This window comes from Engraulis encrasicolus, chromosome 13 (genome assembly GCF_034702125.1).
Source record: "Engraulis encrasicolus isolate BLACKSEA-1 chromosome 13, IST_EnEncr_1.0, whole genome shotgun sequence".
In the NCBI taxonomy this organism is placed as follows: Eukaryota; Metazoa; Chordata; class Actinopteri; order Clupeiformes; family Engraulidae; genus Engraulis; species Engraulis encrasicolus.
The window spans coordinates 12,479,407-12,499,151 of record NC_085869.1 but is presented as its reverse complement, the minus strand read 5'-3'; the positions used below and the strand labels follow the sequence as shown (position 1 = coordinate 12,499,151).

Genomic DNA, 19,745 nt, shown 5'->3' with positions numbered 1-19,745 from the left:
TACCTAATTATGTGAGTGTGTTTGCTTGAAGTGTTGGTCGAGGTCACGTGAACTGCGCAGGGATGTCATCTGCTGTGGGTGTCTCCGCTGGAAGTCGACAATGCCAACGCAAATCGAGGAAAAATCAACCCTTCACAAGAAGAATAATAACCAGAAGTCAGTGCCGCTCTTCCCAGAACTTCTTTGAAGGACTTCCTTCAGAAGTGTTTGATTTGATTTTAAGCTATCTGTCAGGTGAGTACCGCTGGTGTCCAGGTTGTTTGACAAAATGTAACGTCACCATGCATCTATGGCTGGATTGGCCATTTGGCACACAGGGCATTTGCCCAGTGGACTGTTGATTATTTTGGTCTGACCATATTCTTCTCATAGGGTATCCGTGCTCATGCCGCTACGGCAGGCCAATCCGAAATAGTAGCCTATAAATAAACAAAGAATTTGGGGTGTTGTGGTCAATAGCTCACATTAGATGACTAAAAATAATTGCCTCAAAGCCTTGTGAATTCATCCTTTTCCTAGCCGAAAATGCCCGGCCTGTCTTTAAACTAAACCAGCCTGGAACCAAATGCATTCAAATTTGGATGCATGCAGGGCCTGCTGCACGCATCCCACTTTGATAGAAAGCATTTGTTTATCATTATGAATGTGCACAGATAGGGATGATGATCTGCTAAAGCTTTACCTTACTGGAGAAAAACTGACCTATTGAAAGTTTGTTTTTCACATTGCCATGTGTTCATTATAATATAATTAATATAATATAATACAATACAATATAATATAATATAATATAATATAATATAATATAATATAATATTATAACTGTTTTCTTCTTTTCAGTGGTCGACATTAGTATACTCAGTATGGCTTCCAAAGCCATCAGCAACTGCGTTGTAAGCCATGTGTCCACCTTGTCTTGGAAGAACAGAAGAGTTTTATGGAAATTTCACCCTTCCAGCTGTGCAAAAGATGACGTCTCTGCCTTCAATCACTACAGATCTCTCGGTAATCTGACCCCCTTCCCCCCACCCCTGTAACACAAAACACATAAAGCTTGAAACTAATTATGAAAGGTAACAGCAAACAGCAAAGAGGGTAGATAAGAGGAAGATACTTCAGGCTCAGACTTTTTCGGCATCCATGTGATGTCAGGTGAACACCTCCTCAGGAGACCGTTGGTTAGGAGAATCAGTGGAGTTCCCTTAGCGCTGTAGATGGCGGTAGCGCACATCTTGTGCAAGCCACCACCAGACATCACAAAAAGAGAAGAAGAAAGAGGGGACAACGCCCCCCTAGGAGGCCAAGGTTGAGCACACTCGTTTGCATTGGGTGGGCGGAGTTTGAATCCTCTTTCTTTAATCTACCCTCTTTGGTAACAGCTCATAATACAGTATGTACTGTTGTTTTTTTCCCAAAGCAACTGTAGCCCTACTGACCAATTGTGTCATTCTCTACAGGGTTGCTGTTCAAGAGATGCACCCTTTTGTTGCCCACAAAGGACAGACTGAAATTCATGAATAACAGGTTATCTCAGGTATGAGATATACAGTATACTTGGTTTTTTATGTTTATAAACACGGTGTTGTGAGGAGGGGCAAGACACTGGCAGACAACCAAGTGAGCTAATTATTTGATCGACAGCGATTTCCAACAATCAGAGGTTGAGTTGTGCACAGCCAGGGTCGCGCAGCCAGGGGAAAACAAAATTTGAGAACCCATCTGTATGACACAACGAGTAGACGAAAACATTGCTGAATGTATCCCATTTATAAATGTATAATTTACAGATGGATCACATATATAATTACAGTATGTACACAATAGGCCATAGCAGGGGTGGGCAATTATTTTGGCCCACGGGGCACATTGAGCTTTGAATATTGACCAAAGGGCCACATGTTTCACACAACTTGCCTATCAATAATAAGAAATAGTGGACACGCTGTCAATGAAATGCATTTAGATGAATGCTGTCGCTTATTCACTCGGCTAATCTCCTAAAACCTTTAATATCTCGGTCGTGTGTTGGTTGAGAATATGCTTGTAAAGGCTCTGGGGGCCACATGAAATTATTCTGCGGGGCCCTGCCGTGGCCAACCGGTAGGGCACTCGCCTGCCATGCGGCTGACCCGGGTTCGATTCCCAGGCTGGGTCCTTTGCAGAGCTCTCCCAATTTGCTAACTGTCCACCTCTCAAATTGTCCTATCAAAAATAAATTTGAAAAAGACAAATAAATGAAATAAAAAAAAGAAATGACTCAGCGGGCCACATGTGTCCCCAGGGCCTGAGTTAGCCCACCTCTGGGCTGTAGGAAAACTATTGGTCAAATTTGTTTTTGGGTGCCAGTACTTTCTAATATAGAATTAGTCATTTTAACATACAGTATAGTATTACTCAAAGATACAGTCTACTCTTATAATTACTCTTATTCTTACGCTTACAAAAAAACAGGTTTATCGATTACTTGTATGCAGGATGGTATTTGGATTCCAATCTGTTCAAGGTGCACTGTTTCCATATTTAAACAACCTGTCTTTGAAAATGGTTCTTTATTGCTACGTTTTGAAGTTGAAAAGGAAAATTAATAATTTGAGTTATATCCTACAATTGTGATTTATACTTTGATTCACAACTTCATGCTATTGTATTGAATGACGAGGATTCTCTATGCGTCTAATTTGCATCTAATTTCAGGTCCCTTGCTTTACCTTGGATCAGTGCACATCGACATCTGAATGTCTGGGCTTTGCATGTTATGGAACGCTGTTACAGGTACAGTATACTATATATCTGCATTGTAGTCCTTAATCACATCTTCCCAAACCCTAACATATCCCTGATTTCTAGCTTTGTGCCACACAAGTAACATTACACATCTCATGCCTTTCCTTGAATTGCACATTTTGCAAGTCTTGTTTCGTGTTTTCTGTGAGAATACCCTGTGTGAAAAATGCCTGGTGCTTGCTTGTGGTACATTTCACTCAGAACTGGAATATGGTTATCATATTCATACACTGAGGTCATCTTTTGAGGTCATCTTCAGTTAAAGCATTTAGACGTCATATGCCCATTATTTAGCTGCCTGGGCCTCATATGAGTTTTCACTCTTTCAAATGTTGTACAAGTAGGAGAGCGCAGACTTATGCTAAGGCTCTTACTACCCCCTAGTGGTTTCTAGTTGTAAGTGCAACTAAAATATAAATATTCTGAAGGTCCCATCTAGCATTGTGCTGAAAATATTAAAAATGTAATGTTTAATGGTTTGTGAAATCCTATAATAAACACATAGTCTAATGAAGCATGTCAGCAAAAACAAACCCTCCTTGGTAGAAATAACTGTCTGCAATATTGTAATGAAATATAATTTGTACAAGTATTTGCAGTTCTTGTATTTGTAATTTATTTTAATTATTTTAAATCCGTGCAATTTTGTTTATCATGGCCTTAAACAGACATTGATTGCTGGATGGGATGAACTAGAGTGCCACCGTGTGTTCAACTTCCTGTGTGAAATTACCAACTTGACTCGGAAAATAGAGACAACTGTAACAAGTAAGCCAGGTAGGCTTCTATTGCATTTCCCCCGATTCAAGGTTTTAACTCTTTTATTGTCATTTTTGGACATTGGTGCAAACTGGACCAGCTGCACTGAAAACATTGACATTAACATTGACATTGAAATCCCATGAAGATGGAGTCACAGTTCCAATATATTTTTATAAGATCCCTGACCTATTTTCTAGAACTTGCACGAACCAGTTCCATTATGGCATTAGACTACATACTTTTCATCTATATGAATATTCTTTGTACATTCTTTCTGGGTATGGAATAAAATACACGGTTCCAAAGGGCTAAAGCTTCACGTGTCATTTAGTAACTCATAAGTGATTTGTGCGTACAGGGTCTTCTCCTCGCCTGGAGCAACAGATCCGTTGCTTCTGCCGGAGTGTGCTGTTGGACCCGCGCCAGAGCCGGCAGGACTCTCTCTTCTGGCTCACGTGCATCCTGAAGCCCTGGCCCATGGTCAGCCAAGCCCGGCTGCTCTTCATCCTCTACGGGCCGCTCCAGGACGATGGTAACCTACTGTAGTAACCTCTGTGTGTGTGTGTGTGTGTGTGTGTGCCTGTGGAATTGATTGGGTGCTGAGATTGATGTTGCTACCTGCCTATAGAGCTGTGTGTGTGTGTGTGTGTGTGTAGCTCAGGAGCCCCCTGGTGGAGCTCCAACACACACAAAGGTCTGGGAGACTGTAGCAGGATTCCATTTCCCATCCGAAATATAATCGGGGCATTTATTGCTTCAATTATCAATGGCAGCTGGCATTGTGGAGTCGCAGGACAGATTATAGACTATATTAAAGGGACACTGTGCAGGAAATGGTCAAAATAGGTACTGTAACTATGCTGCTCATTGAAACTGGGCTGCCTATTGCCAAATTTGATCTTGTGGAACTACAGGTCGGGCGAGACGAGCCAGGCAAGAGGGAGGGGGGTGTGTGCATGTACAGTACAAGTCTTGTGACGGGTGGGAGGTTGAGTTACAGTATATCACGAAAGTGAATACACCCCTCACAGTTTTGCAGATTTTTGAGTATATCTTTTCATAGGAAAGCATTACAGAAATGTAACTTTGACACAATGATTAGTGACCTTTTAACAACATATTTAACCACTTAAATTTCTTGTTCACTCAGAAAAAAACAAAATACAGCCATTAATGTTTTTACATGTACTCACAAAAGTGAGTACACCCCAGATTAAAATCCGGTAGAGAAGGGGCTATGTTGGCTCGAATCGTCTCGAAATGAAACGAAATGAAAAGGGATGACAAGGGAGGTCATCAGTGTGGGTTTCAACCTTTCTTTGCATTGAACTTTTACATTTTGAGTCTGCTTCTGGCTTAAATAGATTGGTGTGAGATTTGAATGCAATCCTATGGAGAATATCATGATCTGCTTCAGTAGTCACAGTGCATGTTGACATGTATGTTTCTTTTAGGTGTATTTCAGATTGCCAATGTTGACAGCATTCATGCATCCCCAAACCATGTCAGTCCCACTACCATGCTTGGCTTATGAGAGGATACACCTTTTTTGTACAACTCACTTGTTTACCACCACACATGCTTGACACCATCTAAAGCAAATTTGTTTATCTTGGTCTCTTCAGATCACACAACATGGTTCCAGTGATCCATATCCTTGGTCTGTTCATCTCTCTTGAGACCAAGATAAACAAATTTGCTTTAGATGGTGTCAAGCATGTGTGGTGGTAAACAAGTGAGTTGTACAAAAAAGGTGTATCCTCTCATAAGCCAAGCATGGTAGTGGGACTGACATGGTTTGGGGATGCATGAATGCTGTCAACATTGGCAATCTGAAATACACCTAAAAGAAACATACATGTCAACATGCACTGTGACTACTGAAGCAGATCATGATATTCTCCATAGGATTGCATTCAAATCTCACACCAATCCATTTAAGCCAAATGCAGACTCAAAATGTAAAAGTTCAATCCAAAGAAAGGTTGAAACGCACACTGATGACCTCCCTTGTCACCCCTTTTCATTTCGTTTCATTTCGAGACGATTCCAGCCAACATAGCCCCTTCTCTACCGGATTTTAATCTGGGGTGTACTCACTTTTGTGAGTACATGTTCAAACATTAATGGCTGTATTTTGTTTTTTTCTGAGTGAACAAGAAATTTAAGCGGTTAAATATGTTGTTAAAAGGTCACTAATCATTGTGTCAAAGTTACATTTCTGTAATGCTTTCCTATGAAAAGATATACTCAAACATCTGCAAAACTGTGAGGGGTGTATTCACTTTCGTGATATACTGTATGTCATGATGTGATATGTTAAGTAAGGGGTTCTCAAACTTTACCATGACAAGGCTGCCGTATACCGGTAGATTTCAGCTGAGGGCTCCCTGACATAGGTCGTGCCATACTATTTTTTTTTCCTGCGCATCCCCTTTCACAACCAAATAATAGTCTTGGTCTATGAGGCAGTGTCCCACTAGGATAGTTGAGCTGATTTTTGATTTATTATAGTGAACATTAGTTAATTAGTTCAATTATTTATTTTGTTTTGCTATACTTTTCCTACTTACCCTAACACCCATTCGCAGCCCCCTAGGGGTCTCTGGCCCCCAGTCTCTATTAAGTGACCATCCCACTGTCTGTTTCATTGTCATACATTTATCTTTTCAAAAGCATTTATTCTGCACTTCCTTATATACTCCACATGTAGTGTACTGTATAAGAATGATGGTGTTAACAGTAGGCCACCATTTACAGGAAAACTGGGGTGGCAAGATGTGTGTGTGGGAGCTGTGCCTCAGTGCAGCCTGTGGGACTTGGCCAAAGCCATCACCTTACTGTATGGGAAGGCAGATGCGAAGGAGTGGACCACAGACACTGTGCTCGGCATTGTGGATGAGATGGCAGGTGAGCTGCGAGGGAGAAGTCAGTAGTACTGTATGGTTCAGCATAACAACGTAGTGATATAATACATTTATTTTTAGTGATAATATATTTATTATGTAATAAATAATATATATTATAATAATACACAATATATAATATATTTATTTTAGCCACTGTTTTTAGGGGTTTTTTTTGTCTTTCGTTTTCTTTTCTTTTTCTTCGGCTGAAGAGGGAGAAGTCAGTAATACTGTATGGTACAGCATAGCAATGTAGTAATATCTGTGTTTATTGCCACTGTTTTTAGTATTGTTTTTTTGTCTTTATTTCTTTTCTTGTTTTTCTGTGAAATTCTTCAGTGTTACCGGCGCCATGGTACTTAGAGAACATGGCGCGCCTGCTCATCCTGTGTGGAAACAACATCTGTTACAGCGTGCTCGCCAGCAAAGCCATCAACGGAAGACTCTTTGACATTTCTCAGCTTTTCGTTTTCATCATCCTGGTGAGACTGTGTGCTTTCAGAAGTAACACATCACAGTGAATACGAGCCTGCCAACAGGAACACCATTACATGGTCATGCCATCTTTTATGCTGAAATGTTGCCTATCTGTAGCGCTACATTTCAACACCATCTCCCCCAAAGTTATTAAAAAACACTGGTGACCATCCACCTCCTATGAGAACAATTACATAGAAATTTGAAAAAGATGAAAGGGTGTTCATATAAATGTCACACATTCTGCTACACTGTATGTCATCTGCAGATCATTTCTGTAGATAACAAAACTTGACTGACTTTTCCAAAGTAATGTGTCAGTCAAAATTAGCTGTGCAGTAGCTGAAATTTGCTTTACAGTCCATATCTTGGCTTACAGTGCCCTCCATAATTATTGGCACCCCTGGTTGAGATGTGTTAAAAGCCTTAAAATAAATTCAGTGTTTATTGCAGAAGAATACTGTCACACTGAAAATTGTAGGAAAATGTAGCCTTCAACTCAAATGAATTGTAAGAAAATAAAAAAATCCCTGACTAAAAAAAATATATTTTTCATTAAATCACCTGTTCCACAATTATTGGCACCCTTAACAATTCCCAGGAAATAAATATAATTGAAGCATTTCTGTCATTTCTACAGTAGTTTACAAAGTTTACCAGAGTATGTAGGAACATTTAATTAGTAATTCATCACTTCCTGTTTCCCTGGGGTATAAATATGACGTGACACCGAGGCCATTTCTCTTATCCACTCTTAAACATGGGAAAGACAAAGGAACACAGCATACAAGTGAGGAAGATGTGCGTCGACCTTCACAGGTCAGGCAGAGGCTACAAGAAGATTGCCACTCAACTGCAGCTGCCCATATCCACTGTGAGAGGAATAATTAAGAAGTTCAAAACAACTGGAACAGTGGTAAACAAGCCTGGACGAGGACCCAAGTTTATTTTGCCACCACGCACAGTGAGGAGGATGGTAAGAGAAATCAAAAGATCTCCAAAGCTCACTGTTACAGAATTACAACAAATGGTAGCATCCTGGGGTCACAAAGTCTCCAAATCAACCATCAGGCGCTGTCTACACGCCAACAAGATGTTTGGGAGGCATGCACGGAGAAAACCTTTCCTCACTCACAATCATAAACGCAAGCGTCTGGAGTTCGCCAAGCGGTATTGGGGCTTCAACTGGGACCGTGTGCTTTGGTCAGATGAGACCAAGATTGAGCTTTTTGGCAACAAACACTCTAAGTGGGTCTGGCGTACCACGAAAGATGCGCATGCTGAAAAGCACCTCATACCCACTGTGAAGTATGGGGGTGGGTCAGTGATGCTGTGGGGCTGTTTCGCTTACAAAGGCCCTGGGAACCTTGTTAGGGTGCATGGCATCATGAATGCTTTGAAATACCAGGACATTTTAAATCAAAATCTGTTGCCCTCTGCCCGAAAGCTGAAGCTGGGTCATCACTGGGTCTTTCAGCAAGACAATGACCCTAAACATATGGCCAAATCTACACAGAAATGGTTCACCAGACACAAAATCAAGCTCCTCCCATGGCCATCTCAGTCCCCTGACCTCAACCCCATTGAGAACCTGTGGGGTGAGCTGAAGAGGAGAGTACAGAGGAGAGGACCCAGGTCTCTGGATGATTTAGAGAGATTCTGCAAAGAGGAATGGCTGAAGATCCCTCTTTCTGTCTTTTCCCATCTTGTGAAACATTATAGAAGAAGATTAGGTGCTGTTTTGTTGGCAAAAGGGGGTTGTACAAAATATTAACACCAGGGGTGCTAATAATTGTGACACACATTATTTGATGTCAAATAATTATTTCTTTATGTGGGATTTTTTCCCCACTGAATAAATGCACTTGTATTGAAGGTTGGATTTTTCTCTTTTTTTCCATTAAGGTCCCATATTATTTAGAAAAAAAATAAAATAATTGGAAGCTAAAAAACACATCTCAACCAGGGGTGCCAATAATTATGGAGGGCACTGTATAATCGCCTGAATGTGACAAAACTCAACATAGCATTTGTCGAATATGCATCAACAAACAGACCAACAAATAACACTAACAATATTCATTATTTTCTCTTCAGAGTCGGGTAAAAGCGTCCTTGGCATGTTTATCGAAGTGAAAGCATAAGTGATTGCTGATGCCAATATTTTCAGCCTTCTCGAACAGACTAACATGTTTTCCATAACCACAGGATGTACTATACTTGGTCATGGTTGTTTAAGAAATGTCACTCATGGATAGGCCATCACAGAGTCCAGACCTCATTTACATTTATCATTTGGAATGTGCTGGAGAAGACCACAGTTGTCCAATTACACATTTTCAAAAACTACTGAAACTAAACTGATGCAGATAACTCATCCACCTGTTAAAACTTTCAGGTGTCTGAAAAGGACGGCTACTGTATGAGTTGGTCGGTGAAGATGATGCAACAGCTGTGCAACGTGTTCCCAGGGGCTTCGGAGAAGTGGCTGTTCCTTCAGAGTATGGAAAACATGCTGTCTGAGGTCTCCATGGAGATGTATGAGCTCATCATGTCAGGTCAGTGTGGGGCTGAAGTCTAATGGTATTTTCACACCTATTCCCCTTTAAGTTAACCGAACTCAGTCCTCTTTAAAGGAACAGACCACCCTTTTTTTATTTTCACATATTTGCAGTATTTCCAAGCATTATTCATGAATGTGCATATAGTTGTCGTGTATGTGTTTGCATTGCCTTGTTTAACAGTATAGCCAAATTTAGCATGTTAATGCAAGCCTATGGTGCAAAATAAAATATCATCAAATGTAGGCCTACTTATAAACCACTTTAAAATAAATGTAAAATTCACCAGAATGTTAAACGGCAACTTAATTCCATCTAGTGACCACTTGTGGCTTGGTGCTAAAGTTACCAGTTACTTCCAGTGATTATGCTAAGCTATGGTAATAATTTTAATCCAATAAATCCAAGTACTGAAAACACAGGGAAGAAAGTGATATGCACATTCATGAATAATGCTAGGAAATACTGCAAATATGTGAAAATCAAAAAATGGTGGTCTGTTCCTTTAAGTGTATATTTTAAGGTTTTAATGCATGTTGTATGTCTGATCTTTGCAGGTAATCGCGACGAAAATCAGGACACGTCCCAGAACCTGTGCAGTCTGCTGAATGCCTGTGCACACTTCCACACCGAGATCCTCTACATGTTCCTCAAACAGGGCTGAAAAGCACCTCCACACCCTGTTATACAAGACACAGGAAACAGGAATTGTGGGTTTGTCATGGCACTCATGTGCTCTTTAGGATGAAATGATTAACTTCAACTTTTGTGTACATTACGTGACGCTAAGTGGAAGTAGAAATTGGCTTCACTGTAGCTATTCATTTCCATGAAAAGGAAAGCTATACGATATTTCAATATGTGGAAATGGCATGCTCTGTTTGAAAAAATTGTCAGGAAAATGTTTGCGCATTTACAAAGATGTTCCTTATTATATAAAATTTATATATGTGTAATATATATATTTAATAATATATGCTTATTTCTTTCGGTGGAAATGTATGTAGAGGTATATCTGTTACATATTTTTCTTTGCATTATGCAGTTTCTTACTATTTATTACATATTTCTAGTGTAATTCTATTTATAAACCCACATTTTATATATTTATTTTTTATTTCTCAGCATCAGATTTGCCTCAGGTACCCATTTGTCAGACTCATGTTGTTGGTAACTGTATTCTTTGTATTTCTGAATTCATGTTGAAGACAATTATTAAAACTTTGTATACTTATACAGGTGAATTTATTTATCGATGGAGAAGCTGATGACAAATGTTTTTGAAGATTACAAACATTGTACAGCATTTTGAAATAACAGCAGTACTCTCTCAGAGAAATCTTTGCATAGAGTGACTGGTCGGAGTCAGTAAAAGTAGATGCATTGAGATACAATGATGAAAGCATCATAGAAACCAATGTATAGCTCTACCAAACAGCTACGTGTATTATTTATTTATTCAATTATACTCTCAAAAAGGGTCTTCTTTTCTGAAAAGGCAGATGTTGAATAGAGATGTGATCATCAATGTATGCAAATCAGAATTTCAAGTCTAATTGTATAAAATATTTTATTGTATAAAACAACAAATATGTTGTTTTCCTGTAAAAGGAGATAGCCAGCTAAAGCAGTATTTTGTCAATGACTAAAGAACTTACATCTGAATCTCATACATTGACAATAGAAATTCTAACAAATCCAGTTTATGTACACATGGCCATCTATAAATGGACATATAGAAGCTTATTACGGCACATGACAAATCCACAACTGAAGCGCCTCATGACTACAGCAAACACTGCTCACATTCGCCGTGACAACACAGGTGCTGGCAGGGGCCACAGTTCTACTTTCAACATCCATACTGCAGCTTAACTCTCCAATTCTTGACATCAGGAGTGCGTTTTAATATGCGACCTTGCCTCCTCCACTTGCCTCCTCCACTTGCTTCTCGTCATGATGACATCACTGACAACAGCATTATATTTCAATATCTTGCAAAAGCTCAATTGTAAAGCCTTTTTCTCATTTGCAATTGGGATGGTGAATGAAAAATAGTCCCTCAAAAGTTGTTGTGGCGAGGCTGACAGCTGGGAAACTTTATCGTTTTCTCCACGGAGGAGGGGCCAGGAGGCGGGACGAGGAGACAAGCACAAGTGGAGGAGGCAAGGTCACATATTGGGATGCACCCCAGGGCTGTAAATCCACCTGTAGAGTCCAAGACAAGTCCAAGACCAGACTAGTCAAGTCCGAGTCCAAAGATGTTCGAGTCCGAGACAAGAACGAGCCCAACAAGATCAGACTCCAAGTCAAGTTAAAGTCACATGTCGGTCAGTGTTAAAGGTGCACTGTGTAACATTTTTAGAAGTTTATTTCCAGAAGTCATCCTTCCCATTCACAAATGTTAGATTTTTCATGAATACGTACCACCATCATGAAATTCTAAGTGTTTATTATGACTGGAAAAATGGCATTTTCCACACATGAAAAGAGGGATCTTCCTCATGGTCCACCATTTTGAATTTCCAGAAATAGTCATTTTTTAGCTGCAGAATGTGCTATACTAAATCAGTAAATATGAGTTCATTATTTAGTAAATATTCATGAAGAGATGAAATTTCGCAATAGGCAGTGATCAGCACAGTTGCAATACCTACTCTGGCCACCATCTTACACAGTGCACCTTCAAACAATGAAAAGGATGAATGTCAATGACGTGAATATTTGAAGGTAACCTGTATGCCATGCATGTGAAAACAAACTTGTATGCTATTGGATTTCAAGCTCCACTTTAGAATCTATGATGGCCAGTATTCTAAGCAAAATTTAGACCGACTTGGGCACAATACTGTATTTTGGACACACACAAAGATGTTTTGTTTTTCTGTATTGCATCTAACTGTATGAGATCTCAGTGAAATAAGTGAGTCAGGCCCCCGAGCAAAGGGAGAGCGGTACAATCTTTAATAAATAACAATACAACCGACTGAGCATGAAATAATAAAAACATTTACAAAAAATAGAATAATTAAAATAATAATAATAATAATAATGTCATCATAAAACAATAATATTAATAATTAATATAATAATTATAATAACCAACTGAAAATCCAAACTGAAGTGAGAGTGCTGCCAAGGGAAGAGTGGTGGTGGGCCGCTGGTGACATCATCAGGGACTGGGGTCGTCTTCCTCGATGACCGGCCGGTGGCCTTCTCCTGAAACAACACACATTGTCACGACTCTGCACACGCACTAAACATATACACACACATGTACACATGTACACGCACGCACGCACGCACACACACACACACACACACAGTCACCTGTCTGGGTATACTAGATACCGCTCTCATTGGGTGTGTGTGTGTGAGTGTGTGTGTGTGTGTGTGCGTGCGCGCGCACCCGCGTGTGAGTGAGAGTTACGTAAAGGACTAAATTCTATCAACCTAAGATGAACTGTCTTTGCTATCCCCTAAACACAAACAAATCAGTGTTCGTAATGTCATTAACTACTACATGATGATCAAGAAAACGTTATTTACGTAAAATTGGGAGGACCATTGTTATGTCCTCACAAGTCAAAAGTCCTCAATACGCACACGTGCGCACACACACATTCTCTATTTTTTGTTATTTTTGTTTTCTTGTACCGTTCCAAGGGAGAGGTTCTGATGCATGAGCCTGTTCTGTGGACTGCCTCTCGGGTGATGCAGGCGGCTGCGGCGACCCCGGTAACCCGGCAGGTGCAGATGCATGCACATGCGCAGGCTCTGTAGACGACGGCAGGCAGTCCTGGGAAGAGGAGCAGTCGTGGTCGTGGTGGTGGGTGCAGTGTGTGTTGTTGACGGGGCTGGTGGCTAGTGATGGTTGGGCGCCGTGGGAGTGGGAGACGACGTTATGGGGCTCTGGCTCAGGGTCAGGGTCCGTCAGCATCTCCTCGGAGTCCAGGGACATCTCACGCTCACGCTCCAGCTCCTTACGGGCCAGCTCTTGGTGTAGGACAGAGAGAGAAGTAGCAGAAGAGAAAGAAGAAGAAGAAGAAGAGGAGGTAGAAAGTGAAGAATGAGAAGAGGAAGAAGGAGAAGACTTTATTGTCATGTCAGCATTCATTAATCAAATTGACATGTTGGGATGATACACTGTAGATACAAGTCAGGGACCAAGCTCCAAACCTTTGTTTTTTGATACCTGCCTAACGTCTTTTTTGCAGCCATCAAATCGTACAGCTTTTCTACCAATGTAATCCAAACCAGCACTCATGAAGCTTGGGTAAGTTCAAGCTCAAACCAAGGATCCAGAGACATAGGACATGGACATGTGTCCTCTGGGTTCCTGAGGCTCGTCTTTGGTGGACAAAAATAAAACGTATTACTATGATGTATCACTTCGCCGATCAATTTTGCGGGCGCCTGTGGAAGACGTCAGCTGAGAGAGGTAGGTGCGCCATTTCTGATCACTCCGAATGTTTCATGTCTGTGCTAGCTAACGGAATGGTTAGCCACTGGATGGAGTTGTATTGGTACAGAGACCACAGCCAAATCGTTCAAAAGCATTTTTATGCATGCTAGGAGCTTCATAGAAGGTTAAATCTTTGCCTGCTGGGCCACGTTTTAATCGACAATGGCACAATTGAACAACTTTGCGCAGCACGCATGAAAATTTCTCGCGGTTTCCCCTTTGACCAATTTCCCTCAGCCTCCACAAGATGCGATATGAATACAAAACGGACGGAATTCTCCTTTAATACAATGTAATGGCTCAATTCTGGGCCCCCTCTCTCCCTGGGCCAGGCACAACTGACCCCTCTGTTCCTCCCTGTCAACTTCACTGACTGAATACAGTTCAATTGTGAATGGCAGTAGCGTAGGGTGACCAGATTTTTGGGATCAGAAACCTGGACACTTCGTGCGTGACTGAAGGACAATATTTGGCGGGCGGGTCTGCCCCCCCCCCCCCCCCCCCCCAGGAAAATTTTTATTTTTTAGATGCAATTTCCTGCATTCTGATCAATTTTAGAGGGAGGAATGACAAATCGCAACTGACTCCTTCAGACTTTCTATACAAGCGCTGGCTGCCATTAACTGTGGCAGGTAACTTTTCCATATATTTACCCTGATAGACATGGCGCAATGTAGTGGGTGGCCAAAACCGGGACATATTTGTGTCCCGAGAGGGTTTGCTCGGGACCTGGGACACACAACTCCAAACCGGGACTGTCCCGGTCAAACCGTGACGTCTGGTCACCCTACAGTAGCGTAGTGCACAATAATAAACAAATGTGGAGATACAAGGCTTCTGCTGGACAGCGACAATATACAATGCGCAAGTTTAATAGTGAATGGCAGTAGCGTGCTGCACCTTGCACAGACAGCTCCTTCCAGCGGTCCTTGTTGTTCTGAATGACGTCTGCCAGGGCGTGGCGCACCTTCTTCAGGTCGATGCTGGCCAGCGAGTAGTCCACGGGGCCCGGGCCGCCCTCCTCCGAGTTCAGCGCCCGCCCACTGTGCCTCTGCACCGACTCCACCACCGTCGTAGACCCCCTGCCACTCATACTGACCACACAAAAAACACGGTTGTATAAAGTAGGTGCATTTCTGGAAAGCGTACTTGCTAACTATGTTAGCTACTTTGTTTGCAATGCAATTTCCCATTGACAACTACCCAAGTTGCTAACTGGCTAATAACTACGCTTTTGAGAAACACAACCCAGGGGTGCGTTTCTGGAAAGCGTAGTTGCTAACTTTGTTAGCTACTTTGTTGGTTGCAATGCAATTTCCCATTGGCAACTACTGAAGTTGCTACCTGCTGAAAACTACGGTTTCGAGAAATGCACCCCTGAGTTGTATACTGTAAAGTAGAAATAGAAGTACTCTTACAAATGTAATTGCACCACTAGTAGCAAGATACATGCAAAGTTGAAACCATGTAATATCATAGTGTTGTAATTACATTCGTAAGGGTACTTCTACTTCTGCTTTATACGACTGTGACAAAAACAAGAAACACAAAATGTTCTATGCATCAACAACAGCAGTTCAGTGAGCTGGGATCAGCTCCATATTCCCACGGCCCATTGGTACCACAGCCTAACGGTAGGGACACATGGGAGGCGAAGCACGCGAAGCGAAGAGAGGCGAAATCCAACCGTCATCAGGTCGTCGCGGCGAATCAAATGGAATGGAACAGTTATGTTGTTGATTTGATTGGGCCGTGGCAGGCAAATTCGCTCCTCATTTGCATAACATTAAACTTTCTTTAATAATTTCGCTTCGCTTCGCTCCTGTTCGCTTGCTGACGCTTGTCATCGCTTGCCTTCGCCTCTCTCATAGGAATGAATGGCAAAGTTCGCAAATTCGCGTGTATGTGTCCCTACCGTGAATTGTCCCACAGCCTAAATGGTCCCAGCTTATTCCTGCTCATTCATGTTCCCACAGTTTTAAGAAATTATTCAAATATAAGCACTATGCTCTACAACTCCATGTTCCCACATTTCCAGGTAAACTAAGAGAACCAATAGGCCTAAAAATAATGTAAAAAATCTTAGTGATGTGGGACCAATGGGCTGTGGGACCAATGGGCTGTGGGAACATAGACACACTCCCCAGTGAGCTCACTGCATGCACTATGAAATATTGTAGTCCAATAGGCTAAATTACACTTGGCAGACACTTTTCTTCAAAGCAAATCACACAAACAGTGACTACTCTTTTTTATGTCTTTGGCTTTTAGTTGTGCAAGGCATTACAATCAAGCAGAATAACACAGAGGCATATTGAATTTTAATAAATTACATCTGGCAGACTCTTTTAACTTAATTGACTTGCAAAACATCGGCTACAGCTAATGATTTGTATACAGTATATAAATTGCCTCAACATTACAATTAAATTTGGACTCTTTCAGTACAACATTATTTTAGATGTTGTTAACACAACACAGACTCACTTGTGGATATTTTCTTTGATAAACCACTATGGAGCCTGCTGATGAAGAAAAACAGGTTGAGAGAGGCCACAGTAAGTGGTGGAGATAGGTCGAGAGAGAGAGAGAGAGAGAGAGAGAGAGAGAGAGAGAGAGAGAGAGAGAGAGAAACAGAGAAACAGAGAGAGAGATAGAAAGACAGATTTCTGTGTGTAAGTAAAGCCATACCTGGACCTTGGGACACCCATGTCCGCTGCGCGTAGTGCTTCCTCTATGAGAGGAGAAATAATCTTCTCTGTGGTGTCAACCAGCACAGAGAATGTTGGTTCCACGATGAAGTCAATAAACCCTTAGTGGAAAAAACAACAACACAAATTTTAACAAAGCAATTGTACTTGTCATGTTTATACACAACAGATTAAACAATAAGCAATTCGAGGTTAATTTTCACAATAGGTTTTTGAACAGAGTGTAATGTACTGCTATGATAATGTACGCCGATAATGTACTGTGGTAATTTGAAAAACATCCACAAGGAGGCAGTATTGAGCTTTCGGCTGAGGGGAAAAGCGAGGAGAGGAGAGAAATGTGTCGGCTCACCTATCTGTGACTGCGCGATCATCGTGGCTTTGCGATCACACAGGGGAGAGAAGGGCAGTCCCAGCTCAAACTCCTTGTCCCCCTGTACACACACACACACACACACACACACACACACACACACACACACACACACACACACACACACACACACACACACACACACACACACACACACACACACACACACACACACACACACACACACACACACACACACACCAGTCACATCATACATAACAGCACCACATGCACCAGCATCATGCCTCTGTGGAAATTCATGGTGTAAGTACAACACTAACTCATAAAATTACATAGCTGTTGCACCATTCACTCCATTGTACCTAATGAGATTGATAGACTGGGTTATTACTGAAAAATAGGGCTGGGTATCACAGCCATGTTCCTGTATCGATTCGATTTCGATTCTTAGGGCTTTGAATCGATTAATCACGATTCAATTCGATTCAATTCGATTCATTCCGAATGGATTCAATCCGTTCCCTTCTTGGTGCCAGGATTTCCCAAATGTCAAAGGGCTGTGGCTTGACAGTGTTAACAGATTGCTAATTTGTAATAAGTAGGCCTAGGCCTAATTGACTAATACCTACTGGGTATTTTCCATAGACCTAAATTAAACAAAAAGAACAAAAAGAAAAAGAACAAAAAAATCGATTTTGTGCCCTGTGAATCGATTATGTGAATTTTAAATGATATCGATCGATTATCGATTAAATCGATTATTTTACCCAGCCCTACTGAAAAACACAAAAAATCCTAACAAGAACCCACCACAAACTTGACCCAACCAGTGTAGAGTCAGCTGGTCGTAAGACAAGTACACAGGCCTACTGGTTACTCAGATAAATCACCTGTGTTGGAAGGAAAACTGTGTTTCTTTTTTTTCTTCTTTTTTTACTTTCCTTTTACTTTTGACAACTCTGCATGTCAGGTAATGAAATTCCATTTGAAATTTGTTGATGTCATTTCTCAAATGTGGCTTTCAGTGTAACTCATTGCATGTTTGTATGTGCTTCGGAGGCTGAGATATTTAGGATTTCCCAAAAACGGCTCAGGACAAAATGGGTTAACCAGTGAATATACTAGATGTCTACCTGCCTGAAGAATTTCCCATTGACAACTACCCAAGTTGCTAACTGCTAACAACTATGCTTTTGAGAAACGCACCCCTGATTAGTATGTAGTGTATATACACAACAACATAGTTTGTGTGTGGAGTGTGGGAGGCTTGGACTACCTGAAAACTGAAAATAAATTAATTTTCAGGTTTTTTTTTTTTCAATTTTCAATGTGATTTATGCTAGTCCTGCAGCAATGTTTTTGAGATGGATGTGTGTTTTTTTTGTTTTTTTTCTACAATAGGCCTGGCCTACCTCTCCACACCCTGTCTTACCTCTCTCTCTCTCTCTCTCTCTCTCTCTCTCTCTCTCCCTCCCTCCCTCCTTCCCTCTCTCCACCCCCACCTGTCTACCTCTCTCTCTCTCTCTCTCCCTCCCTCCCTCTCTCCACACCCTGTCTACCTCTCTCTCTCTCTCTCTCTCTCTCTCTCTCTCTCTCTCCCTCCTCCCTCCACCCCCACCTGTCCACCTCTCTCTCTCTCTCTCTCTCTCTCTCTCTCTCTCTCTCTCTCTCTCTCTCTTGCCCTTGCCCGTGTGTGGTGTGTGTGAGGCCTGGCTATAGCCTACCTGCCTGAAGAACTCCTCCATGAGGGCCTGAGTCCAGCGGTAGTGGAGCCTCCAGCCCTTGGCCGGGTGGCTGATGTCGGCCGCGTGCAGCATCAGGGACAGCGCCTTGGGCTTGTCTATCCTGTCGCACACACAATGCACAACACATCATGCAGTTAGTTAGACTGCAGTGTTTCCCAACCTTTTTTGTCTCATGTACCCCCGAGCCTTTTTGTTGTGTCACGAGTACCACCTAACTTGTGTTTTACATTGCTTTTACTATTCCAGTGTGACTATGCTCCATGCATTTGTAAAAAAAAAATTTTTCCAAGTACCCCCCTCAGTGTGCTCGCGTACCCCTAGTGGTACACGTACCACTGGTTGGGAAACACTGAGTTAGAGGTACTACTGTATATACACTGCAATATAGCAGCATCAGGGACAGGGCCTTGGGATTGTCTATCCTGTCATACAGTACACCACAACACAACACAACACAAACAGGCACATCATGCAGTTAGTAATATGTACTATATACACTGCAATATAGCAGCGTCAGGGACAGGGCCTTGGGCTTGTCTATCCTGTCGTACACATCGTGCAGTTAGTCAACATGGAAACCATACAGGTTGTAAATGAAAAACCTATGTATAGTTTGTGTGGTGTGGGACAGGGCCTTGGGCTTGTCTATCCTGTCGTACACATCGTGCAGTTAGTCAACATGGAAACCATACAGGTTGGAAATGAAAAACCTATGTATAGTTTGTTTGGCCTTGGGCTTGTCTATCCTGTCGTATGGTACAACACAACACAACACACAACACATGGCACATCATGCCATTAGCCAACATGGAAACCATAAAGGACCACTCTCTCCCTCCCTCTCGCTATCCCCTGTCTCCTACGCCCCCCCCCTCTCACTCTCTCTCTCTCTCTCCACGCAAACACACACGCACAGACACAAACACTAACACACACGTGCACGCACGCACGCGCGCACACACACGCACGCATGCACAGAAACACACACACACACACAGGT

At 41.8% G+C, this 19,745-nt stretch overlaps 2 protein-coding genes across 5 annotated transcripts in view; one reads left to right on the top strand and one right to left on the bottom strand.

Moving 5' to 3' along the window:
- Window positions 1–41: 41 nt before the first annotated feature.
- On the top strand, window positions 42–10,349 carry LOC134461554 (F-box only protein 47-like). Of its 2 annotated transcripts, none has more exons than XM_063214444.1 (10): window positions 42–234; window positions 841–1,005; window positions 1,458–1,534; window positions 2,695–2,772; window positions 3,453–3,552; window positions 3,905–4,078; window positions 6,307–6,456; window positions 6,792–6,934; window positions 9,328–9,487; window positions 10,048–10,349. In XM_063214444.1, exons 1-10 carry the CDS (start codon window positions 63–65, stop codon window positions 10,152–10,154), a joined length of 1,326 nt encoding a protein of 441 aa, XP_063070514.1. In that variant the 5' UTR covers window positions 42–62; the 3' UTR covers window positions 10,155–10,349. The 2 variants fall into 2 exon arrangements, with proteins under 2 accessions (XP_063070514.1, XP_063070513.1); XM_063214443.1 differs by having other exon boundaries at window positions 3,453–3,561.
- A 1,787-nt stretch (window positions 10,350–12,136) lies between these two features.
- Window positions 12,137–19,745, bottom strand: part of pde1a (phosphodiesterase 1A, calmodulin-dependent) — a 202,718-nt gene continuing 195,109 nt past the window's right edge. The window contains exons 11-16 of one of the 3 annotated variants that reach the window (XM_063213054.1): window positions 18,725–18,845; window positions 17,019–17,100; window positions 16,647–16,767; window positions 14,856–15,049; window positions 13,148–13,486; window positions 12,137–12,709 (exon numbers count right to left, since the gene is read on the bottom strand). In XM_063213054.1, the coding sequence (XP_063069124.1) occupies window positions 12,663–12,709; window positions 13,148–13,486; window positions 14,856–15,049; window positions 16,647–16,767; window positions 17,019–17,100; window positions 18,725–18,845 (904 nt within the window). In that variant the 3' untranslated portion in view covers window positions 12,137–12,662. The remainder of the gene's footprint in view (window positions 12,710–13,147; window positions 13,487–14,855; window positions 15,050–16,646; window positions 16,768–17,018; window positions 17,101–18,724; window positions 18,846–19,745) is intronic. The other 2 variants (XM_063213055.1, XM_063213056.1) reach the window with 2 other exon arrangements.